At 40.3% G+C, this 23,142-nt stretch overlaps 1 protein-coding gene across 5 annotated transcripts in view; it reads right to left on the bottom strand.

Moving 5' to 3' along the window:
- The window catches only part of larp1 (La ribonucleoprotein 1, translational regulator), a 47,993-nt gene that overhangs the window by 10,256 nt on the left and 14,595 nt on the right, over positions 1 to 23,142 (bottom strand). For 4 of the 5 annotated variants that reach the window (XM_063485295.1, XM_063485296.1, XM_063485297.1 and 1 more), the window contains exons 2-9: positions 16,878 to 16,942; positions 15,117 to 15,182; positions 10,754 to 10,825; positions 7,779 to 7,929; positions 5,595 to 5,729; positions 4,898 to 5,050; positions 1,961 to 2,123; positions 356 to 500 (exon numbers count right to left, since the gene is read on the bottom strand). In XM_063485295.1, coding sequence (XP_063341365.1) covers positions 356 to 500; positions 1,961 to 2,123; positions 4,898 to 5,050; positions 5,595 to 5,729; positions 7,779 to 7,929; positions 10,754 to 10,825; positions 15,117 to 15,182; positions 16,878 to 16,942 — 950 coding nt within the window. The remainder of the gene's footprint in view (positions 1 to 355; positions 501 to 1,960; positions 2,124 to 4,897; positions 5,051 to 5,594; positions 5,730 to 7,778; positions 7,930 to 10,753; positions 10,826 to 15,116; positions 15,183 to 16,877; positions 16,943 to 23,142) is intronic. The other variant, XM_063485299.1, reaches the window with a different exon arrangement.

Here is a 23,142-nt window from a genome sequence, read left to right as displayed (position 1 = left end):
GTAGAAATTTGCGACCATTCATGTATTGACAAGAAACGGGAAAACTACCCAGACTGACTCTGTCCAAAGGTGAAAATGTCCCAGTAGCAAATCTAAAGGTCACTAATTAGAGCTGCATCATTTTTTAATGTATTTATTCATTTTTTGAAGTTGTACAAAAACCCAAAAATGACCTGCCAAATATTTGTTGTTTGGTAACCTCGAGCTAGTTCTGGACAGAAAATTGTTTCACATAATGAACTACAGAAGCTTCTGGAAAACACAGTCCCCAAAGGTTTTTTTCCTTTAGTGCATTTTAACTTGAACGCTGCTTCACTAACTGACATCATTCAACCAGTCAAAGAAACATGCTTACATCCAGAATGAGGTTGACGTCGGTAGTGAGGGCCTGAACTCTGTGAAAACTGGCGATGAGTCCGATGGGCAGGAAACCCTCCTGATCCATCTTCCTCCGCAAGAAAAAGTCTCTCTCCAGGTTGTCTAGGCTGAAGTAGTACTCACTGGAAGGAAAAAACACAGGGAGAAAAGTGGTCAAAAAAAAAAAGAATCAGAGGGAAAGACTGAATGAAAACCAGTCGTAACAAAAATAAGTGATTTAACATTGTCTAGATATCAACAGTCATCACATATCTTCCAAACTAAAAACAGAGGATTTAACAAGGTTTCAGAGCCTGAGTAAGTTGGCCTGGGAGCACACTGACAAACTTTTATGCTCCTTTAGTTTTGTGCCAAAAACGTATTATTTCGACACACACAGCGTCTCCAGCAGCAGGTGCTTTACTGGACTATGTCAAGTATAATCTGAACAGCTTCAGTAATGTTGAAAAGAGATACTTTATTCTTAAAAGTGAACTAAACTTAACAACTTATCGACAACAAGACTGTCAAACATGCAGACCGGGGGCCAAATGTGGCTTTCCGCAAGAGTCCAAATCCAACTAAATGTGTGACTTTCCAAAGAGTGAAAAATGCAGGGAAGTAATAAATGACTCCAATTTCATCAGTGAAATGCACTGCTAGTCCTGCTGTGGGGATAACAGTCTTACAACACAGGAGTGTAAACGTATGAAAACTTTGAAGGATTTCTAGACATCAGTTGAGATCTGGAGCTCTTAAGATCAAACTGGGCCCTAAGGAGCTGATCAACTACAGTTTAACAGCTCTGGTTTAAAGCAGTTGACTGTAATGGGAACAAAGATGTGATGAAACCAGTTTCTTTTTGATCCATCATAGTTTGGTTCATTGTGTGTGTCCGTGTCACACAGATAATTTGCCTAAAACAAAATCCAGAATATGACACGATGAGGCGGAACAATAGCCGTTTAAATCTGGTGCCAGACAAATGAGGCCACACTATTGAGAGAATCTGGAGAGTGAGAAGCAACTGCAAAGTGCTGAAAGATGAATGCAAATGATCAAAGCTGATGTCGCAGAACCAGAAATACTGTTTTTTTCCCCCCCCATGTTTCCTTATCAAGCAAATCACAGTGCAACTTGGCCACCAACCAGATTCAAGTGTAGAGGCTCAAGCTGCTAGTGTCAAGCACAGATGATGTTTAGCTCCATCTCCAGCGCCACACCACAAATGTCTAGTAATAGTTTCTACCAGTTGAACCTATTCAACTGACATTATTTGCAGCAATTTCCCCAACTAAGCAGATCTAATCTTAGGAGGAAGAAAAGCCAAGCCATGAAGTCAAGATGTGACATCATGCAACCTTAAGGTCCTCCATCTTTGCAATGAAAATACTTTGCAAAAGCCAATCATTTCATCTCATTATGCTTCAATGCTGAGATCAGAGTTGTGAAAAGTTCTCTCCACCGTCATTTAGTCAGAGAAGAGACATGAAGAGCTCATCACTTCTGCAGCACATCTGCACATAATGTCCGAACGCAACCCGTCAAATATGAGTTAACCCCCGACATCGACCCATTCCTGTGACAGAGAAGCTAAACTCACATCTGCCGCTTGATGTAGTCCTTCAGCAGGTCCTGATCCACAGAGTAAAGGTCATTGCTGCTCATGTTGTCATAATAGTAGGTCACAGAGTTGCTGAACTTCTGTCCGTAGGGTCCGTCTTTCACATCGTAGGACTTGTAGCTGTAGTGATAGTCGTAGTGGCCTTGAAGGGAGAGAAGCAGTCGGTTAGACAGAAACCGAGCAGCGCGGCGTGCATACATTACTCGTGTGAAAGATGGTGCACGGGAACAGCAGATGCTTTCTGTGTTGTGAACCTTCTCAGCTATCAGTGCTCACATCGTTTTTCCCCTTTACTATTCATTTCTTGCAAAATCAGCCAATCAACAGATTAAAATCCTTCCACTTAGTAGGCAGCAAATTTGATTGGGAAGTGCGTCTCTTTGTTCTCAGATCGATTCCATCTGATGGCTCTCACATTGAAGACCTGAGAGAAGACTCTTATACTGGCACTCACTCCCAAAGCATTAATTCTTATTCAAGTACTGTTAATTTTATTCTGTTTCACCGCATGTTTCTATTAAAAATCCCCTAAGAATATTTTTTAAATGTTCCATTTCTTGCATCTCTTTCGTACCATATTGTCACTTACGCTGCTAGTTATAGTTAGGAGTGAGAATTATTGAAGGTTACACAAGAATGAAAACAGCAGACTGACACTCAGTAAGTACGAGCAGATTAATGAGAGTCTCAAGTTCAACTGCTGTTTAACTCAAAAGCTATTCAAGGCACAGCTAAGGAAAAAAAATGTGTTAAGATGTAAATCATAAAAAGAGCAGAAGTGAAGAAGCAGTGAGCCTCTTAAAATACAATTACACTGTGTCTGTGTGAGAGAGAGAGAGAGAGAGAGAGAGAGAGAGAGAGAGAGAGAGAGAGAGAGAGAGAGAGAGAGAGAGAGAGAGAGAGAGAGAGAGAGAGAGAGAGAGAGAGAGAGAGAGCGCGCATTGGCATATGTAGGAGGGCACCCACTTAAGGGCTGAGTAAATACACAAAGACAAAGTTCATGTGCTCAGCATTAACTGAAAGTCTCTTCAGCGCTGCTCAAAGTCAACAACCTCAAAAAAGTTGAAGGGGAAAAAAAAAAAAAGGAAAAAAGTGGAAATAAATTTGCTTCACTCACATTTTTGGGCACCGTTATAAAGTTTATGAGTAGCCGGTGCTTCTGGGAAGGAGGGTGTAGGATAAAAGGAGGAAAATGAGTACATGAAGAGTGAGGGGGGGGGCAGGAATAAGGGAAAATGAATGTATGAAAAGAGTGAAAACAACAGGGAAGTGGGAGGGAGACTCTGGCCAAAACCAATAAGCCTTCAGGGAAACCAGTTTCTCCTGCTGGAGCCAAGGCCAGTCCTCATTCCAACACTCTCTGGTTGTTATTGCACTTTTTTGTTTTTACTCTAGCCTTGGTGGGGGCCAGATCAGGGTCATCAAACACTCGGATTCAGAGCCATGGCAGCCAAAACAACCAAAACTAGATAAGACACTGTCTACCTGTACCAACTTAATTCATCCATTCACCAGCTTCAATCCTTAAAACGTTGATAAAGAGAAAGTTGCTGTACTCCATGATTGCGGATGAGCAGAAGACTGGACTGGAAAACCCTCAAACTATACTATTAAGACAAGTTCACTTAAGTTCATGGGGAGTCTTTCCACAAGAGCTGTGTGGGTAATGGGTTTGTCAAAGCACTCAAAACACCGACATCACCAACCAAACGGTACAAAGTTAAAAACTGAGATGTCTCTTGTGAAAGTAATTTTGAAAGGATTTAGCCCAGGTAGCTTTACTTTCAGTGCTGAGATCAGAGTTGTGAAAGTTCTCTCCACAGATGTTTAGTCAGAGAAGAGACATGAAGAGCTCATCACTTCTGCAGCACATCTGTTATAGTGATACTAAGCACTCTGCCATATCACAGCGTCTGCAATAATAGCTGTAAATTCTTAAGTGATATAAAAATGTTATACAGCGATACCCCACGTTTACATCCCCTGGTGTGCACAATGGCATGTCCAAGATCGAGGAACACTTCTGTGCCTCCAATGATGATTCAGTATCTAAAAAGAGGCCCACTTCAACAATCTCCACACACAATACTCTGCAAAATATGCATGAAAACAGTTCCTGCCAACAGTGAAAAATAAACTCGTTTCGCCACTTGGGGCTAAAAAATACACAGTCGAGTACAGCCAGTGCAGCTCAAATGTAAACACACTCAAATGAGCGTTGCTAGCTGCAGTGCATATGACAGGAAGAACAAACGGTGGATGGAAGTTTCTGCTGCTGCTGGTTAAAAGCTCCAACCAGGATACGCCATCCAAGGAAGAAACGCTTTATTATGTGACAATACTGTGCAGCTCGTTTTCTCCAGCATTAAGAAATCATGTTATACTGTTACTTAGAATTTCCAGAGAAAACACTACAAGGCTACATCTGTGCTGAGATCTGACTTCTGCTGTGTCACTGCTATTGCACTATTATCTGGCTACCACCTTGTTTCAGTGCATTCAGACCTCAAATTAGGAAACATCATGAATGACAGTGACTCAGGACAAGGTCTGAACATGCCCTTTGCTTACCTACATTTTATTCTTGTATCAAATTTCCTTTAAATACTGTGATCTCTCTCTTGCACCAGTGCACATTCAATGAGCCCACAGTGTATTGTATTTACATCACATTGTCAATTTCAGTGTGCAAGTATACTGCATGATGCCGATTTGTCAGTGCAGTCTGGTCAGCCTTTTAACTTGAAAGGAAAAAAAAACTTGCTGGGGTTAAAAACAAAAGCGATGTTCATGACCAAAAACCAAGAGAAGAAAAACGATATTACTTATAAACATTTTGAGGACACCTGGTGAAAAAGCGGTGAAAAAAAGTGTTCTTTTGATATTTTTGAGTCGTCTAAAACGAGTAAGACGTACCTCTCCCGGCACCTCTGCCTCGTCCCCGACCTCTTCCTCTTCCACGTCCTCGACCTCTGAATCCTCCGCGGAATGGCGCCCCCTCACTCTTCACGCTGGAAACCTCATCGTGGTCGTCACGCCACTCGCGCTCATACTTTTGGCTATGCCAATCTGCAGGGAAGCCAACCATATTCCTGTCAGCAAACACTAAACCAGACTGGATAAGTAGGTCCGAACAAATATCCAATGAGGCTAACTAATTCCCTTTCTTACTAGTTTTCTAAATTGTGATAAAACACATTTGAATACGATACAGCGTCTTCCTAACAGCGAGTAAATTTCATTTCCTGAACACAAGTGGAGTAATACGTGAAGTGCACGGCTGAACAGTGAAGCTATCAAAGCAGAAGTATAAAATTAGCAGTCGAGCGTGCACACACACACACACAAATCTCTCCACATCCTGCTGCTGAGTCACGTGCACTTTCTCAACCAGCTAAATGTAATAATATGCTCTGTATTATCAACATCTAAAGACACGGCAGCAAAGCCACTTCCAGTAGTTGCATATTCAGATGTGCTATCATGTGCAAGCACCAGAGATGACCACCATGTGGAGCCAACTTCCACATGCTTGTTCCTTCTTTGGCAGCTCGCCGTCACTACCTCTCACCCAAAATAAACCTGTTACCAAGTGAAGACGTCACAGACTGACCTCTGAGGTCGTTCCTGGCGTTGGGAGGCAGGCGCGGGTTTTCATTCTGTCTGCTGTTGTTCCTAGAGGCCGAGCGCTCCCTGGGCCCCTCTGACTTCACCTCGATCATCAGAGGAACCCACTTCTGCTTGTTTCCTGTTTTCAAATGACATGTAGAGGAAACACCGTTAGAGGAAGAACAAATCCACGCACCGATGACTTTATTTTATTTATTCAATCTTACATCTACCAAATGAATATCTTAATCACCACCATGCTTTTTGTGTTTAGAAACGGCACATCTGTAAGCTGGATGACTGGCTGATTCTAATAGCCTTTAGATATGTGCGTGTGGTAAACATACTACTTTTATTCTGAAAAACTGATCATAGCTTCCAGGACTTTTATAGATGAAAACGTATCCTGCAGTGCCCTGGCTGTCCAGCAGGGTGCCTCACAGCGCTGCTGTGTGAAAGGACCGCTGGTTGTCAGGGTGCTGTGTGGACATGTGGCTAAGTTTGTGATAGACAGCACGTGCAATAAAGAAGGGAAGTGACGTGTCCCTGCAAATGTAAGAGATGTGGTCATCAACCCTCTTGTTCTTAAAATATTCAGTTGCTTGGACTTGACAGCAGTTGTATTTGTTTACTTATGCATCTCTCTTGAAAGGTAGCTTGTAAATATACTTATATTTCACATTTTGCGGCAATTGAAGCCTTCAGTGCAGGCTCAGACCCGTCATTTCCCTTCTCCCTCCCTCCTGCTTGTGGTATTTGAAAACCTTACCCATGTGTCCACGTGACACCCTGACAATCAGCTGTCCTTTTAAACTGCAGCTCTGCAAGGCGCCTGCTGGACAACTAGAGTCAATTAAACTCTGAGTAAAACAGGCTCTGTTTTAAGTAGAGTCCTGGTGATTTACCTGTGGCTGAAAGCCAAAACCTTTTTGATGGGCACGAAAAACATGTTTCATTTGCTTCAATACTGTGATCAGAGTTGTTCAAGTTCTCTTCATTTTAACATTTTAGTCAGAGAAGAGACATGAAACTCATCACCTCCACAGCACATATACAAAAACCGACAAATGCATCTCCAGGAACAAGAAGTTTTACTATTATAAACCCAACTGCTTTAAAATTGATACGAGTACATAAAAATGTGCACTGTATGCACTGATCTTAAGTACTGCAATTCAGTGTATAAATAACTTCATTGTTTAAGTCTCTTCATCAATACAACAACTGGCCTGAATTGTTAGGAAAAGAAAACGAAACGGGCAGGTCGGTGCTAAAATTCGTGCCAGACTATTTGTATGCCGGTATGTTTTTTGAGGGGTGATGAAAACATGAGAGCCAGGAAACGCCCCCCTCCTCCACACACACAGAACAAATTCAGCAATGCACACTGAGGGCCAGCTATGCTGTGAAGGTCAGAAAGCACTCGCCGGCTGCTTCACTGGCACGGTTTAAACCTTTAACTGCTGCCAAAACTGCTAAACTATAACCAGCCACCACAAACTTCTCCTAAATGATCTGTTATGGGCATGAATTTAAAAGGCAACCTGTATTTGACTTCGAGTGATACAACCTTGTACTGTAACTGACTCTGCTTATTTAGATTTGCTCCCACACTAATTATGTGGTTATTACAATTAAAACACGCTTTGTTTAAGCAGCCATGAAAGACCCAACTTATCTTGCACTCACTTTACCCTTTACACGTGGAGTGAACGCATCAAGCGACGCATTTGAAACACTGATAAACGTAGGCAAAGGTGGCCTTTTGTTCTCTGATATTACACGGGCAGTAAGGCACAAGTGGAGAGCACAAAAATCATCTACCACATAATGTGTACCCTGTACTGGTTTGCATTAGTCATCCTTTGATTGGCCATTTAAAAGAAAAAACAAAACAAAACAAAAAAAACCCAGCAGCACAATCCTAACATCTTTTAGTTCAGTTCTGGAGTCATTATTGCCATTTTTAGAGCTGCTTAACTGAAATCCTTTAATCTGTATTTCAACCTTACCACCAACTTTAGCACCAGATACTAATGAAGCCAATTATTTAAAAGCGAGAACCCCAAAAGCTCAGAGTGGACTTTTTCCTTCAAAAGTTTTAATGTCAAAACCAGATTCTTTAGCAAGCACTTAAAAGAAAGTATTATTATAGACAAATTATTAAATCAGTCTGATCATTGGTCACCTTTTTTCTTCGGTCCGTTCTTCTGGGAGTCGTCGTCACCGTTCTTCTCCTCTCCCGAGTCGTCTGACTTGGCCTTCACGTTCTCCTTGCTCTCTTCGTTGCTCTCCCTTTTCTCCTTTGACTCCTTTTTAACCATCGTCTTTTTGGTGCCCTAAGTAGACGGGAAACACATTCAAACCGCTATTTAGAGGAGGCGAAGAAAAGTCCATGAAAGGAGACAGACAATTTCATGTAAGACTTGAATTATATGGAACTTGCTACAATGAATTCTTAATACACTTGCTTAACAAATTACACTGGCAAAGATTCTGTATAATGTTACACATTTTTACCATTTGATTTCAGTAAAATCTGAACTGGAAGCATTAGTTAAAAACCTTTAACAGTTGGTACTTTGACTGGACAGGTTAGCTTTCAGTAACCAAGGGCTCATTTTCACTGAACCAACATCACTTTTATAATCTTGACCTAGAGTTGAGCAACTCGGTATGTTTACATACGCACACACACAGCCAGTTTTTTAGAATTTTGAATCTTTTTTTTTTTAAATGTAGTTTTTAAAAATAAAGAAGTTTGCAATAAAATCGAATGCAAACAGGAAAAAGAAGCTCCTAAACCAGCAGTCTAGTGTGTAAAATCAAGAGGCTTTGGATTAATAAATATTGTGGGATTGATGTTTAATGAAGGCTAAAACTGCAAATACCCACCAGGTCATAAAAGTGATTGGGACAAAGGCAACGTTGCATGTGGTTTGGGGTTTACGTGACTTTTTTTTTGGGACTGCAGCAGAGTAACACACTGCTCCTACTGCCCTACACCCCAGCCTAACCTGGCACAGTAACGGACACTGGGTAGTTCACCATATATAAAGTGGCTCTGCTGGTTATCTTTGCTCCCAGAGCTGATATAGTAGTTTATTCAAATCGGCCGCTCCTCTGTGTTACGACAGCTCAGCTATCAGCAACATGCATATCTGCAAACTCTGGCACTCCTGAGGTCTTTGCACAAGAGTCACGTAAATTTGTGTGAAGTTGGGTAAATAAAAGCAAGTCAGGTTTCATGCTGAAAACCATTTCCATGAACACACACACACACACACACACACACAGCCATGCACACCCTTTGTATGATCATATTAAACTTAATAAACTCAATTCAAAGACCAGACCAACCCAAACAGGCTTGGTATTTCTGAACAACAGTAAGAATGAAAGCAGTCTGTAAAAAAGTCAACATTAAAAAAGTGCAAAGTATTAAATTATACTACAAAATAAAAGCATTTTTAAATTAAATTACACCAAAAGCTGAAGGAACCCATTTCAAATCTTTCTACTGAAAGCATTTGTATTACACATAATTTTATTTGTTTGTAGCATTAAGAGGGACAATTTGTAATCTGTCTTTTAAAATGTAAACTCCTTTTAATTTTGTGTTCGAGGTACAAGGCTCGAACATTTCACTTAGCTGAAAATGATTACGTCACGTAAACATAAAACAGATTACTCATAATTCTTAATACGCTAAAATAATTCTTTTCAAATATATAACTGTGTATTATGCAAAGCTGACACATGCTGGGCCTAAACATTACATACTGTGAAGTTTATTTTTGAGACTTACCCTACAATGATTCAGTCAGCTAATATATTATTAACCCTTTTAACCAATGTAAAATTCGTCCAAAGAAATCACTGAGTTATAAAGGCAAAAAAAAGTTAAACCAACTCCAAACGAATGTTAATGTTTTACCTCAGATGACATCCAACCCCTATATTATACAATATAGAGAACACAAATAGCACAAAGCAAAGAAGTCTGGCTTTATTGGGTTATCTCTGTTATCCTCTTTTGCCAACTCTTTCTTTAGGCCAAGCTTAGAATGAACAAATCTTTTCAATCTAATTTGGAATAAAATGGGATGCATGAGAAAGAACAAAATCCTAACAGCACAACAGGTTTTCCAAATTCAGTAGTGCAGAGTTTTGTAGGAAACGCAATACTGAGTCTGAAAATCACTTTCTGTTCTAGCACATGTAGTACCGTTTTATTCAACAGTCCAAATTCTTGTCTACATTTATCTACTATGCTGTGCCCTTGATGGCAATCTACGATGCTCATTTCTGCTTTTTGCTTTTATTGTTAGGCTCCACTGCAGCAATTTTTATTTTAGCGCCTGTCTCCTTAACACCCCCTCTCCCTCTGACCCCACTTCCGATTGACTGCCCCTCACCAGGCTTCCGAAAAGAGAACACAAAACTTGTAGGCTCCGCCTCCTCTGACATCAGCTCATAATAGATTAGAAAACCCTTTGACATCAGCTGCTTAGAGGAGCCTGGAGCTTGAACATCTGACTCAGAGATTACATTTACAAATATGCTGACCTCATTATATGAGCTCCACCATCATATGTGACAGAAACAAAGGAACAACACAACAGGCCCCCCTCAAAAACTGCATAATGAATCAAAAACATGGCACCGGTGACCATTACATGACTCAGCAGATGATGATGATGATGCAAAATGACACTGACAGGGAAGAATCATAAAAAAATAAATAAGTCACTAACTTACTGCTCACTGAGTAATGATTGTTGTTAATGGGAAGAAAATACTGAGATTTCTTCTGAGTTTAAATGGACAGAAGTTGACAGTTTGTCTCATAACAAAGGCTCTCCTAAGGTTACCATGGGATACGGCCACTTAAAGGCACAAGGCTTACCCAGTGTCTTAAAGGAAATGTTCAAAAACTTCTTTCACATACAGAAAAATTACAAATAACAGTCACAGCACAAATGTCTTTAGTCAAAAAGTGAGTTATTTGGATTTTTGTTTAACTCTAAAAAGGGTAAAGCGATACTTCTGTCAGTGTAATGCTAAGTTTTACATATTTCACTTGTTATTGGTCTAAAAATCAGATACAGTTATTGAAAGTGAACAGGTAGGCAGGCAGCAGGGTTCATGGGTTGAACTTACAGTGAATTTCCATGAGTCTCTGACCTGCCTGACAGTCGGCGGGCAGGACACGGTCCGTGTCACTGCCTCGATCTGAACAGAGGGAGGGAAGAGCAGTTTAGAGAAGACAATGAGGTGGACCATGATGCACAGACAGACAAACACACAGACACACACGTACGGTATGTAAAGATGTTTAAAAAAAAAAAAGCTCTAATGCTAAGCAGTTAAAAAGGATCAAAGCTTTCTAGCACCCGACCAATTAATCAGTGTACTTCCCAGCCCCATAGTTATAATCTGGTAGTTTTCGGATATAGTGCAGATCAGACCTACTGGGCTTTTATAGCCTGCGCTCCTCTGCTCCAACAACATCATGCTTTTTATTGGTGTTGTCAAAAACAATGAAAATGCCAAGTCAATGTTGCACAAGCTGTGGATAATAAGAAGCATCTGCTGCAACTATTAGTCGGCCGAGCTCCCTCTGGGCCTTCCACAGTACAGCCAAGCTCATCTCAGTGGAGACAAAGCTAATGTGTGTCATAACATCAAGAGGTTTATTGCTGTGAAATCTGTGCGGCTTGGAAGAGGAGTGAGGATACTTTCAGCGATGACAGAATGGTGTGAGATAAACCATTAGAGGATCAGGTGTGAGCGGTTCAGTGAGTTTTCTTAATCAATAACACTGCTGTCGGCATTTTCAGTCGCACAAAGCTAAGATCACAAGGATGCTGAGTCATTCTTCTTGCGCTACAGGAAGGCACTGAGGACGCGTCTGTTTCAGCCACTTTCATAATGAGACATTTCTAATCCCGAGCATAGGAACTGTTACCCAGAAAGCAGCACCGCCCTGCTATTTACGGTGGGTGAATGAAAGAAAGAAAATTACAGGCAGGACACTGATGAGATGATAAAAATGGGGTGAAAAATGAAAATACAATCAGGTATAGATGACATGACACCAGAAGCCACTGTGGACTAAACAGTCACATGCATGTATATGGCTTTTCTCCCCGGACTGCAGGGGAAGAGGGGCTTTCTTCTGCCTGCATGACTCATACAACCTACAGTTATATATGTGGCAGTAGCTACTTAGGCTGCTGCTCTCTAAGAGGTGTGGAGTGGTTCTGACTGTAATGGCACAAAAGGGCTGATAACACACTGAATTTTATACCATTATTTGCTGCAAGTTTTTAAATATAAAAACATTAAATTGTAATAAATTAAGATGGATTAGAGAGATTTTTGCACTTCAGTGTTCATCATCATAATTATTCCCCACTAGGCAAGTGGGCCAGTGGATCCAATTTTTACTAGTCCACAAGCCAATTTAATTATTTTATGTACCAATATCTTCAATATAGCAACACAGCATAATTTGTTGATAGTGGAGTACATGCATGCTCCTACAAACAGCTGGAGTGGCTGCGGTCAGCCTGAAGCAAAAAATCTGAAAGGTTAAAAATCTAGCACCTTCTTAATAAGATAAGCTTTATTAGTCCCACACGTGGGAAATTTGTTTTGTCACAGCAGGAAGTGGACAGTGCAAAAGTTATGTAGCAAAATTAGAATATAATAAGAATAAATACAGTACACAACTGCACGGAATAGAATAAAATAAAATACTATATACAGTAGAATAAAATATGTTGGTTGTGTTAAACAAACTGGTGGTGGGTGGGAACAACTGAGAAAACGGCTTTTCTTCACATGTAAACTGAGGGGCCAGTTCAGCAAGTTTGCATCACAGGTCATCCAATAAGTCGCAACGCCGTAAGTGACCCAAACAGGATCAGCTGCCTAATCAACTTGACTAGTATACACATGACAATAGTCGCCCCAAAGCATTTTATACTGTAAGGTAAGCATGAGCCAGCAAAATCCCAACAATCACATGACTCCCAATGAGCAAGCATTGGGACGGAAAAAGGGCCTTTTAAACAGGAAGAAGCCTCCAGCAGAACCAGCATCAGTGAGGGGGCCGTCATCTGCAGCAAGTGGTTGGGGTGAGGGGAGGAAGACAACCTATTTTATTTGATGATTATTTTAAACATTTGTCCCAAAAGAGAGGTGTGTACACCCTTTTTTTTTTTAAATCAGTGAAAAACTGAAAAGAAGAAAAGTAAAAGAAAAGTGCAACCTAGTTTGATTAGGATTACAAAACTGTTGCTAAACTTGGATCCAATTTATTCATCTAATTAATCTTACAACAAAAAAGTAGCATAAACCCTTTTATTACTTATTCAAATCTACTTTCAGTGTCTGGACTTTACACTTTGTTAAAAAAAAAAAGTTGTAATGTGTTTTGTCTAAACGTGTTATTGCACCGCACGTTTCTTTGAATCTCTGCGGGCTGCCCAAACAAGTGTGAAGTACTTTCTGCTTGCACTGCTGTGCTGTATTTCATGTTGTATCGTGGAAGACAATTTTAAAACTTAAAAAAAGCAGATTAACTTTATGCTTACTGAGACCTTAGGTTTGACTTTAACCACAGCACTGGAAAATTAAAGTACACTATGCAAATTCCCCACCTTCTCTTAAATATCAGAGTCCCCAGCATGAGTAATCCGTGGAATTGAGTGACTGATTTACACCTTTGAATGTTGCATGATGGATGGTGAACTTCAGCCCCCCCCTAAGAATAGCACCACCACAGATCCAGGGGTGGCTTCTTCGAGGGGGGATCCCTAAAAGGACATCCTTTCCCAGGCCTTGGCCTACCTCCAGACTCCACCCTTCCCACCAGTCCTGCAGGTTATTCCTGGTGCTGATGATATGACCCACATTTTCGTGCTCGAGGACACGCTCTCTCCTTCATGTTCCCTCAGACCTGCCTGCCTAAAATAGGGGAGGTTACCAGGGGTTGCTTGCCCAGTGACATACTGTCATCCAGAGACCAGAAATAGAAAACAGCTCTGGGGGGGTGACTGACTGCTGGTGCTACTGTAAGTGGACACAAATTAGACACATCCCACAGCTGACCTGCAGCTCTAAGGGACAAGTGCAGTTTAGAGGGGAGGGGCTTAGAGTGTCATGGATCTCTGGGTAAAGCTTATATGCAGGCGCGTTTCAGGATGAGGTAATTACTAGCAGAGTAGAGACTTTTTTTAAATGTACATTAATGCAATTTTAACAGACTCCCACCTCCTTACAAGTTCTTTTGCTACATGACAGGAGACAGCGCAGGCCCAACAAACCTGTAAACATCCCTCAAATTTGAAGGTTTAACACTAAGGTGCTACTGCAGGATCAATGACTCATTTGGACGTTTTTTAAGGCACTTAAGTAACCAAATAGGCAGCTTGAAGACTCAGTAGAGCTTACTCCTAGAAATAGCTGCATGTTTTATTGTGATTAAAATGTTAAAGTCATTTTAAACTCACTGAGTTTATAATGACTCAGGCCTTCGATACCGTCACAATTTCCTCTTTTTGAAAGAAAAAAGATACTAATCCTTAAGAGTAAAAAAAAAAAAATTTGGCAGCTGCTCATTTTGTGGTCAGCCATCTTTGCTTTGTCTCCACAGATGGAGACATGGTGGCAAATCTTGGCTAACCCACACCTTAAAAGAAACAATCAATCCTGGGGACACAAAGTCAGGGCCAGCCGAAGCAGACTGCTCTGTCTGGATGTGCTGTTTAGCTGGCGTGTAATTACAGCCACTAAAATACCCATTGAAGAAAGCTGCAAACACCCACTACAGCAAAGTGTAGCAGGCTCAGCTCCTCATTTTGCTTGGTGAATATTTTTAACCTAAAAGTTACTGAAATCTGCTTCCAACTCTAAACTGTTGCAACGCTTGTGCTCCCTCCAGTCTTCACTTTCTTCCCATTACTATACAAAGGATTTCCTCCAGACCCCGTAACACCACAGCTCGCTTATAAAGGCTCCAATTCGTACATTCGTCCCAGAGCAGTCTCTACATGCTCTACCTCAGATTTTGTGACCCTTTACCCTGCAGAAATCTTCTGCAATTTTGGTCCATATTTTTCTAAGACACAACAACTCCTGAACACAAATTTTCAAAAACCTTTCTGCTAATGCTTTTCTCTACAAGACAGATGTGCTCTGTAGGAATGGGTTGAAAGAACCAATTCTAAAGAGAAAAAGTTCTCTAACCAGAATGAAATGACATATCATCATATCCGTCTACAGCTGAAACCTAATGCACCAGCTGAAAGCAAAAGAAAAAAAATATGCAAATCAGATATGTCTCATAGCATAAAAAACCTGTTGTGCACGTATGGATGTCGCTGCTTCTACTCGAACATCAAACAATGTAGTCAGCTGAAACAGAGCTTAATCTCTCCAGTGTATCTTCTACATATACCAGGCTACAAAAATACAACACACAGTAATAACAACAACAACAACAACAACTACCTACCTGCATGTCTTTAGTTGCAATCTCCCCTGGAGTTGGCCAGCTGTTCGTATCTCCGAAGTCTCCAACCTGAGGACAAAAAACAAAGAAATTACGAAGAAATTCAAGAGGGAAAAAAACCCATCCGATTGCTGCTTTTCTGTTTAAAAATGTCAATTTCTTCAAGAAATAGAGAAAAAGGAAAAAAGATAAACACCGCTCAGGTTAAAATGCAGTCTAAAAACTGATCATGTCTGAACAGGCAGTACCGCTGTAGTCCTTACACGTTAAGCTCAAGTATAATCTGGTTAAAAAACACTTTACATGAGTGTTTTACAGCTTTTTACTGTTTATCTTCAGCAATGTGTTGCCGGCTGATTGCCAGTTTCTGTCTTTTGTTCCTGGGACTGGGTAGTTAACTCCAAACCAGCCATAAAAAGTTTATTGTCAAGGTGTGGCTACAAACAACCAACTGTAGAGTACTACAGTGTCAGACAAAAGGGGTGGGAAGTTCTGAATGAAAGGCTTCATCTCGCATGCCATTGGTTCACTGCGAGCACATCTGCATTCCAGCATGTGAGAGGAGGTGACTGCACATTTCTCGAGGCATTAAAGAAATACCTGCGCTTGAGCTGTCACATGGGGGGGAAAAAACAACTTTCCTTCAGCTCATGTCACAAAATAAAGGTTGTCATCTCAATGTACACTCAGCAAATATTTCATTAGATACATTTTTCTAATAGGACCGCCCCCTTTTTCCATCAGAACTGTGTTAATCCTTCATGGCATAGATTTATTAAGTTTATGGAAACATTTCTTGGGTGATTTTCGTGCATACTGACAAAATATCATCATAAGGTTGCTGCACATTTGTCAGCTGCACATCCATGATACAAATATCCAGTACCTCCACATCAAATTTGCACTATTGAGTTGAGATCTGGGTACTGTGGAGGCTGTGAGCTCCTAATCATGTTCAAGAAACCAGCTTAGAGAAGACTTGAGCTTTGTGGCATGAAGACTGATCATGATGGAATAGCTTTACTCGAGCAGGCTGCAGTGTTTAAAATGATGCCTAGTTGAAACTAAAGGGGACCAAAGTGTGCCAAGAAATTACCCCACACACTTTTACACCACCACCAGCAGCTGAGACAATTGGATCCACACTTTAATGCCATTAATGTCAGTTTATGATCCTACCATCCAAATGTCACAGCAGAAACAGACTCAAAACACAGATTTTGTTGATTCAATCTTCTAATTTTCAGTTTTGCTGAGCCTGTGTGAACTCTAGCCTCGTTTTGGTCTTCTTGCCAGGCAGGAGTGGCACCCAGTCTAGTCCCCTGCTACTGCTGACATTTTGACACTAAAGCAGAAAGCCTGATACTACAACAGAAATAAAAAGCCACTTCACCTAAATTTTAATAAATCATTTTTGTTTTTAAATGCAGCACAACAAAAATCTGTTATCTGGTGAAAGTTATATAAAATAATAATTTTTATTAGCTGGGAATTATTAAACAATGACAGACAAAAATAAACCTTATAAGCTTACTCGATGGGGGGGTGGGGGGGAGTGTCTAATTTTTCCCATCAAGTAAACTAATTTCCCTTTGGACAAATTCCCGTCAACACAATCTGGATTTTAAAAGCACTGAATTTTCCTTCGAGACTTTTTAAAACAAATTGAGCCATAAATACGTTTAGAGCTTGTAATTATTATAAACCCTTTAACTGTCCGCTGCTTAACATTCAATACATGGACAAACGCATGCAAAGTATTACCTTGCCGCCACGCCTGGCTTTAGGTGGGTTGCCTGCTCTCACCACCTTGGCAGGGCCGGTGGACTCTGTGGGGACACAAAGATGACTGACATTACAACTTGGTCTGCATACATGAACAGAGTAAGATAGAAACACAAACATTTATATGCATTTGATTAAAAATATAGAGTCTTATAGGGAGAAAAACCCCCCGCATAAGACAAACTTGCTTCTTTCTCCCACAGGTACTCGCTTGCTTGTCTTTCAAACAGTTCAATTTACATTCTCATTACTTGTCTTATCTACCAGCAGCAGGCAGGTTCTCGGTGAATAATCTGGCTTTATGCGTCTTATTTCCCATTTAATAAACTGCTGTGGTGTCTGTTTTCACATAAACTAAACTACAAGCCGACACCATCATTCTTCTTTTCTGACTCTGTTGCATCCAGCTACATTCACTGCAACAAACCCACACAACACAATCACTCGAATAAGCAGCCACAACAGGAGAATACAAATTCAAAAAGTGTGTTGAACAACTCTTCCTCTTATATTTAATATAATCACACTACGGACGGACAAGCGCCTGTTTTTACGTGTTGTCGTTTGCAACAATGATGGTAAAACCATCGCGTGGCTCTGCTGTCCGCTTGTTTGTTTTCCACGTAAACCTTTCACAATAAAGCTCAAGATCCTGTTGAGACCTTTAAAAATAAACTGAATCACATGAAAGAGTATGCAGAGAGTTTACGGATGAGAAGCAAAAAAGAGCCGCCAGGTGCTAAAAAATAAACCTTAGTCTCAAATTTTGAAAGAAAACGGCGGTCGTTACAACTTATGTCTAAAAACGTATAGTTTCATGCATCGGTTAAAACACTCGACTCCAGGTACACGACGCCCAGCTAGAAAAAAAACACTTCATGCAAGTCGAGCTGCCCGAGATTCACAGAATTTACAGAAAATTTTTACAATTTTGTGATTTTTATCGTTGTCAGGACGATAAATGTCTTATATCGGGATATGAGATTTTCGTCATATCGCACAGCCCTAGTGATGGTGATAAAATTCTTGGCAATAAAAGCGAAAGATTTTCAAGAGCTTGAGGTTATGTTAAGTTAAAGTATAAAAAAACAACAAATGTTTTATATTTTTCCTTTAAAAATGGAGCATTTAGCATACCGAACACACAAACCAACCAATAAAGGATTAAAATATATATTACTCAGCTGAGGCCTGACAGCTAATGTGTTGTGTATTTTGTTGGCTCTTCCTCTGAACAATAAAATAAAACATATCACAGCAGGATCTGAATTATTCCTTAAAATAAATACATAAAACAGCAGGTGATCTCCATACAACATGACCAGCTCAACATCAGCACACACCACCATCTCTTACATGAATGTAAATTAGTAGATTTAAACAACATAAAGGGTTAAACACGTTAGTAACAAATTATTGCTGCAATCCAGCTACAATTACAACAATTATCCATAAAATAAAAAAAAGAACAAAGAGAACCTCGGAAAGAAAGACACAAACTTGTTACCTTAAACCAGTTCTGAAGAAAACGTGCACGTTATATCAGCCTTTAAAGACGTGAGTCTGGTATTGCTGTAGTTCCCCCCCCCCAATGAAAACGATAGTCACGCTCGCCACCTCATTGTCTGGCTCATGCCCTGAAATCAGAGATGTTTCCTCCTTTCCATCTCCTCCTGCACCGTCACCAGCCACAGTGACACGAGCGAGGCAACCAGCTCCCAGGCAGCGGTTCACACCAAAGAGTAAATCTTACTAAGCGCCTTAAGGACGATCACCGGGAAGAAAGAGTGGGGGGAATAAAACTCCTCTGGCGGATACATCGCCAAAAGCACAAAGAGAAGCAGCATGCTGGAGTTTCAGTAGAGGCGTCTATGCTCTACATGTTAATGACAGCAAGATATTTCAGGTTTGGAGGACAGTACAGCCAAACAGGAGTTTCTAGGCCCAGAAAACCTACTTATATTTCACTTTTCAATGCATATACCTTCTGAATCGCACGTCCACATAACACCCATCGCTCAAATCTTGTCTTTTCACCGTTCAGGTAACCGTAAACAAAAGAAACTGTTTCCAACTTAGAAATAAAAAGCATTTAACCTCCCATTTAGGAAGGAAAAAGAAACCACACAATACTTGGGAATCTGTATGAAAATGGCACAAACTTATAAAGACCGAGGCAAACAGTATTGCTGATTTCATCATCGCCATTTTTCAAATTCCCAACGACCTCCAGTAATGACAAAGCTTCTGGTGTCTAAAACGTCTGCAGTCACAGTGCATGAATGAACATTTAAAAGTAGAAACAACAGGAAACAATGAGATTAAAACCTTAACCAGTGCAACATGTTTAGCTGCTGTAAAGCAGCTGTGTACAGGCGCCTTCAGTGGCGTCTCCTGACTCCAACTCCAAAGGGACTTACCATACTCCTCGTCTCCAACTATCTCTCAATGATCTAATAATCTCTAAAGGTTAAACACCATAGTGTTTTAAAATAAAATGAATAGTTAGCTTAGGACATGGTCAAAGTTGGCATCGGTTTTCAATACTGATGTTTGCAATTAACTAACCAACATCCAATATCAACCACCGATTTTCTATTTTGTTTTAGCTTTGTTCATTTAGCACCGGAGAAACTGATAAGAAAATATAAAGAACAAACCTCTTGTTTTCTCTTTTTGGTTCATCTCACTGCAGCTGAAATCTGATAGATGGCCAACTGGCAAATGAGAGGTCTGAGAGCAGGCAGTAGGTCTGGCATCAACTGTTCTGGTGATGTAGCCTCAGTTTAAAGTACTTAAAATCTAATTGGTGCTTATACAAGCAGCAGACAGATACCCAAATCAAACCCATTCTTAATCATGGTCCACTTCACAGGTCAGAGCGTTTGCATGTGTTAGAAACAGAACGACACTATGAATAACAAAAGGTTGGGCTGGGTGAGAAACCTACAACTGCTGGGTAGAAACTGACCAAGAACCGACAGTTGTTCCCTGGGTGGAAATTTACCAGCAGAAGAGTTTCAACTATTTGATCAAGGCTAAGTCAGTAAACTGAAAGCTAAAATAAATAAATAAATAAAAATATTAAAAGAAATGTGTGTCATGACAGTGTAAGAAACCAATTCAGAGGCATACTGAGATTTAAAAAGGCCATTATGTACTTAAAGAACACTGAATGAACTCTAAATGGACACAAATTTACAGCCTTTTATTATTCAGCTCTGTTAAGAAGTGCAGTAAAAGTGTAAGGGGGAAGGATGAGGGAGATAAGTGCAAACACAAGAGTCTACAGTATAATATAAGTTGGTCTTATAAGCATTCAGAAAAACGAACTAAGTGTCACGTTTACAGAGAGCATGACTGTAGAGAATTCTTTTCCCCTTAAATCCACTAACGGTAGTAAATAAAGACAAAACTTGGAGAAAATTAAACATCAAAAGAAAGAAGATCCAGAATTTATTTCTCCTTTAGTTTGGCTTTCCGATTGTATTCACTCATCTCAATGCTTGCTGTTGTGCAGTTTCTTTTTCCCAGGCTGGGAATGCCGTCATAAGCCGACTCTGAGGCATTTTAAGTACAAGCGAGGACGAGGAAAACACTGAAAGCCACAGCAAATGCTTCGCCAGCTAATCGCATGGAATTATATTAAATTAGCCACTGAATTCAAAATTTCTATATAGAAATGTGTGTACATTACCCATGATGCAAGTTGACCAGTTTGGTTAGCAATTCAATGCTAAAGACCTCAAGATGGTCACATTAAGCAGATGAGGAGGCGGCAGAGGTTTTCTTTTTCAACGTCACTCTTCAGCCCATGTGGAGCCACAAATATCCTTACACACAGGCTTAATAATCAGAGTTAACCTTCAAATCAGTTGTTTTTAATCAAATAGAGGACTGCGAGCTGAACCTCATGTCTCTTTACTGTCCCGTAGTATCCCCGGACTTCATTTACATGATTCCTGGACTTCAAACTTAGACTGTTTGTTTAACTTTGAGCCATGAATTTAGGAGATGGTGCAACAGTGGTTTAATTTGAGCTTCCTGACACTACAGGCTTTAACTTTTGCTTCATGCTAGGCTGTTTAGGAGCCTTGTATCCCCCAGGGATTACTCAACAGAAGTTGCGTAGCAAATAAAAAATGATTTCTTGGAGAGATCAAAGATGGGACGCAACATACGACAGCAATCACGCAACATGAGCTAACAAACAGGGCGAGGGTGTGGTGTCTTTCTGATCGCTAATACATTTGTGCAATGCCTATTTAGATAAAACAGTAAGAAGAACATTCAAAAACCACATTTTCTTTCAACATCAACCAGGCAGGAGAATCACAGCGTAACTGAATAACCCATTTAGAAACTAAGGTGGAAGGTGTGTATATTTTGTTTTATTTTTTAAACATCCTTTCTTTAAAAGAACAATTTTATGAGCAACAAATTTGCAGATCTTCTCTAATAACGAAGAATTTGTTGCAGATACAGACAGCGCAATTTTTAGTCAGCCTCTCATTAGCTCCAATCAGAGGACTTCAGGTCTGTCTCCCAGGCTACTACTTTGTTTTCATCAATGCAGTTTTTCATAAAGAAGCTGTGTGAATTAATTAAACAGCTAAATGTTTGCTTTGTGAAACTGGCAGCTTTTTACCCTTAAACAAAAGCTTCTTATAACCTGGTGACGTTTCAGGTGGCGAACGCAACATCCCACACTTAGCAGGCATAAAGTTGCGTCAGCAGCTGGCCGCTTACACTAATCGTGGCTGATAATGTCACATGAATGTGCCAGTCTGATAAAACTCACTAATGGCAGGTGGAAAACGAAGGATTTCTCCAAATAGGAACCTGATTCTGCGCTAACCTGGTTTGCTATTTTAAGCTGGAACCCTCCAGTGTTAGGCGGCCTCATGACCGGACTTTTCAATCATCCTGGCCTGTAGTCGTTTTACCGCATTTTATTAGGAAAATGTGGTAAACCAAAATTAGGAAAATTCCAACAGATACAAAATTAGGAAAATTCCAACAGATACAATTTGAGACACAAGTGAAGTCAAGTAAAAAAAAAAAAAATCCCTGAAATCTGTTTTGTTATAATAGAATTTAAACCTGCAAAATCACTAAAAGTAGAAGACTTTTACAATTAATGGGAGAAAACTTTGGTTTACTTTGACCTAGATTTGTACATCCTTGTTCCTGACCTTCATACGAAAATAGAAATGTGCAGCCAAAAGTGGACAAAGTGTGAACTATTACCCCTGCCTCTTCAGCTAAAGAATAAACGTCTCCACAGAAGATCCCGCAGAAAGTTATGAGACCAGCAACTGTGCAAAAAGCCTGACATCAAACTTATTTTACCCCAATAAAAATCCTGCAACTCTAAAATTAAAATTTGTACTCCCCTAATAGCTAGGAAGAGCAAATGGCACTCCTCAGCTGGATAGTTTGTTCATGGTATGCTCAGCACCAAAAATAGCTTTAACTGGCCTTATAAGTAAAGATCCAAAGACACATGGATCATTTGCCCGTGTCACATTGTTCTGTGACCAAGTCTCAACTACCAAACAGGACTGAACATATCCTCCTGAACACAGGTATGCATCTGCAAACACCTTAGATTTCCACCCATCCACCTACTTAAACTCCAGCCACATTTGGGTCAGGTTAATGCATAACTGAAACTCCTGCTCTCCTGTCAGCAGACCCATGTTGAAACACTGGCCAGCGTAACAACTTTGCACTTATTTAGTCAAGGAATCCGTGTTAATTCCTCAAGCATTTAGCCCTCTCTTATCTGCTTAGTTTGCTTAGTGTATGAACAATAGTAGTTACAAAAATTTCTCACTGCTCCCTGTTGTGCATGATTGTTCATTTTGTGCCTAATCACAGGAAGTGGGACAACGGAGGAAACACTCAACTTTCCTCGAGCCTTTCTACCTCGTCATCATGACAGAGCACTCTGACGTGGCCTCCAACAATCAAAACTCTAGAGGAGCAGTTTCAGTTGGGCAAAAACACCAACTTTTAAAGTGCATTTAAAATCAAAAGTCAGAATACTTTATTAGGAAATTATGTTCTCTGTAAAAAATTAAGGTCCTCTGAAAGGGGTGATGCCTTGCCCATTTTTGCTATACTCTGTACTGCTTCTGTGATTCATCTGCTTTTCTGGGAAATCAGCTGTTTGGTGGTGTTAGGATTATTAAAGATAGATTTGCATGACCATTACATCAGTGAGCGAGTAAGTGCAGAA

The sequence above is a fragment of the Pelmatolapia mariae genome, linkage group LG10_11 (genome assembly GCF_036321145.2).
Source record: "Pelmatolapia mariae isolate MD_Pm_ZW linkage group LG10_11, Pm_UMD_F_2, whole genome shotgun sequence".
In the NCBI taxonomy this organism is placed as follows: domain Eukaryota; kingdom Metazoa; phylum Chordata; class Actinopteri; order Cichliformes; family Cichlidae; genus Pelmatolapia; species Pelmatolapia mariae.
Note: the sequence above shows the minus strand (reverse complement) of the source record. Positions and strands in the feature narration are given on the sequence as shown.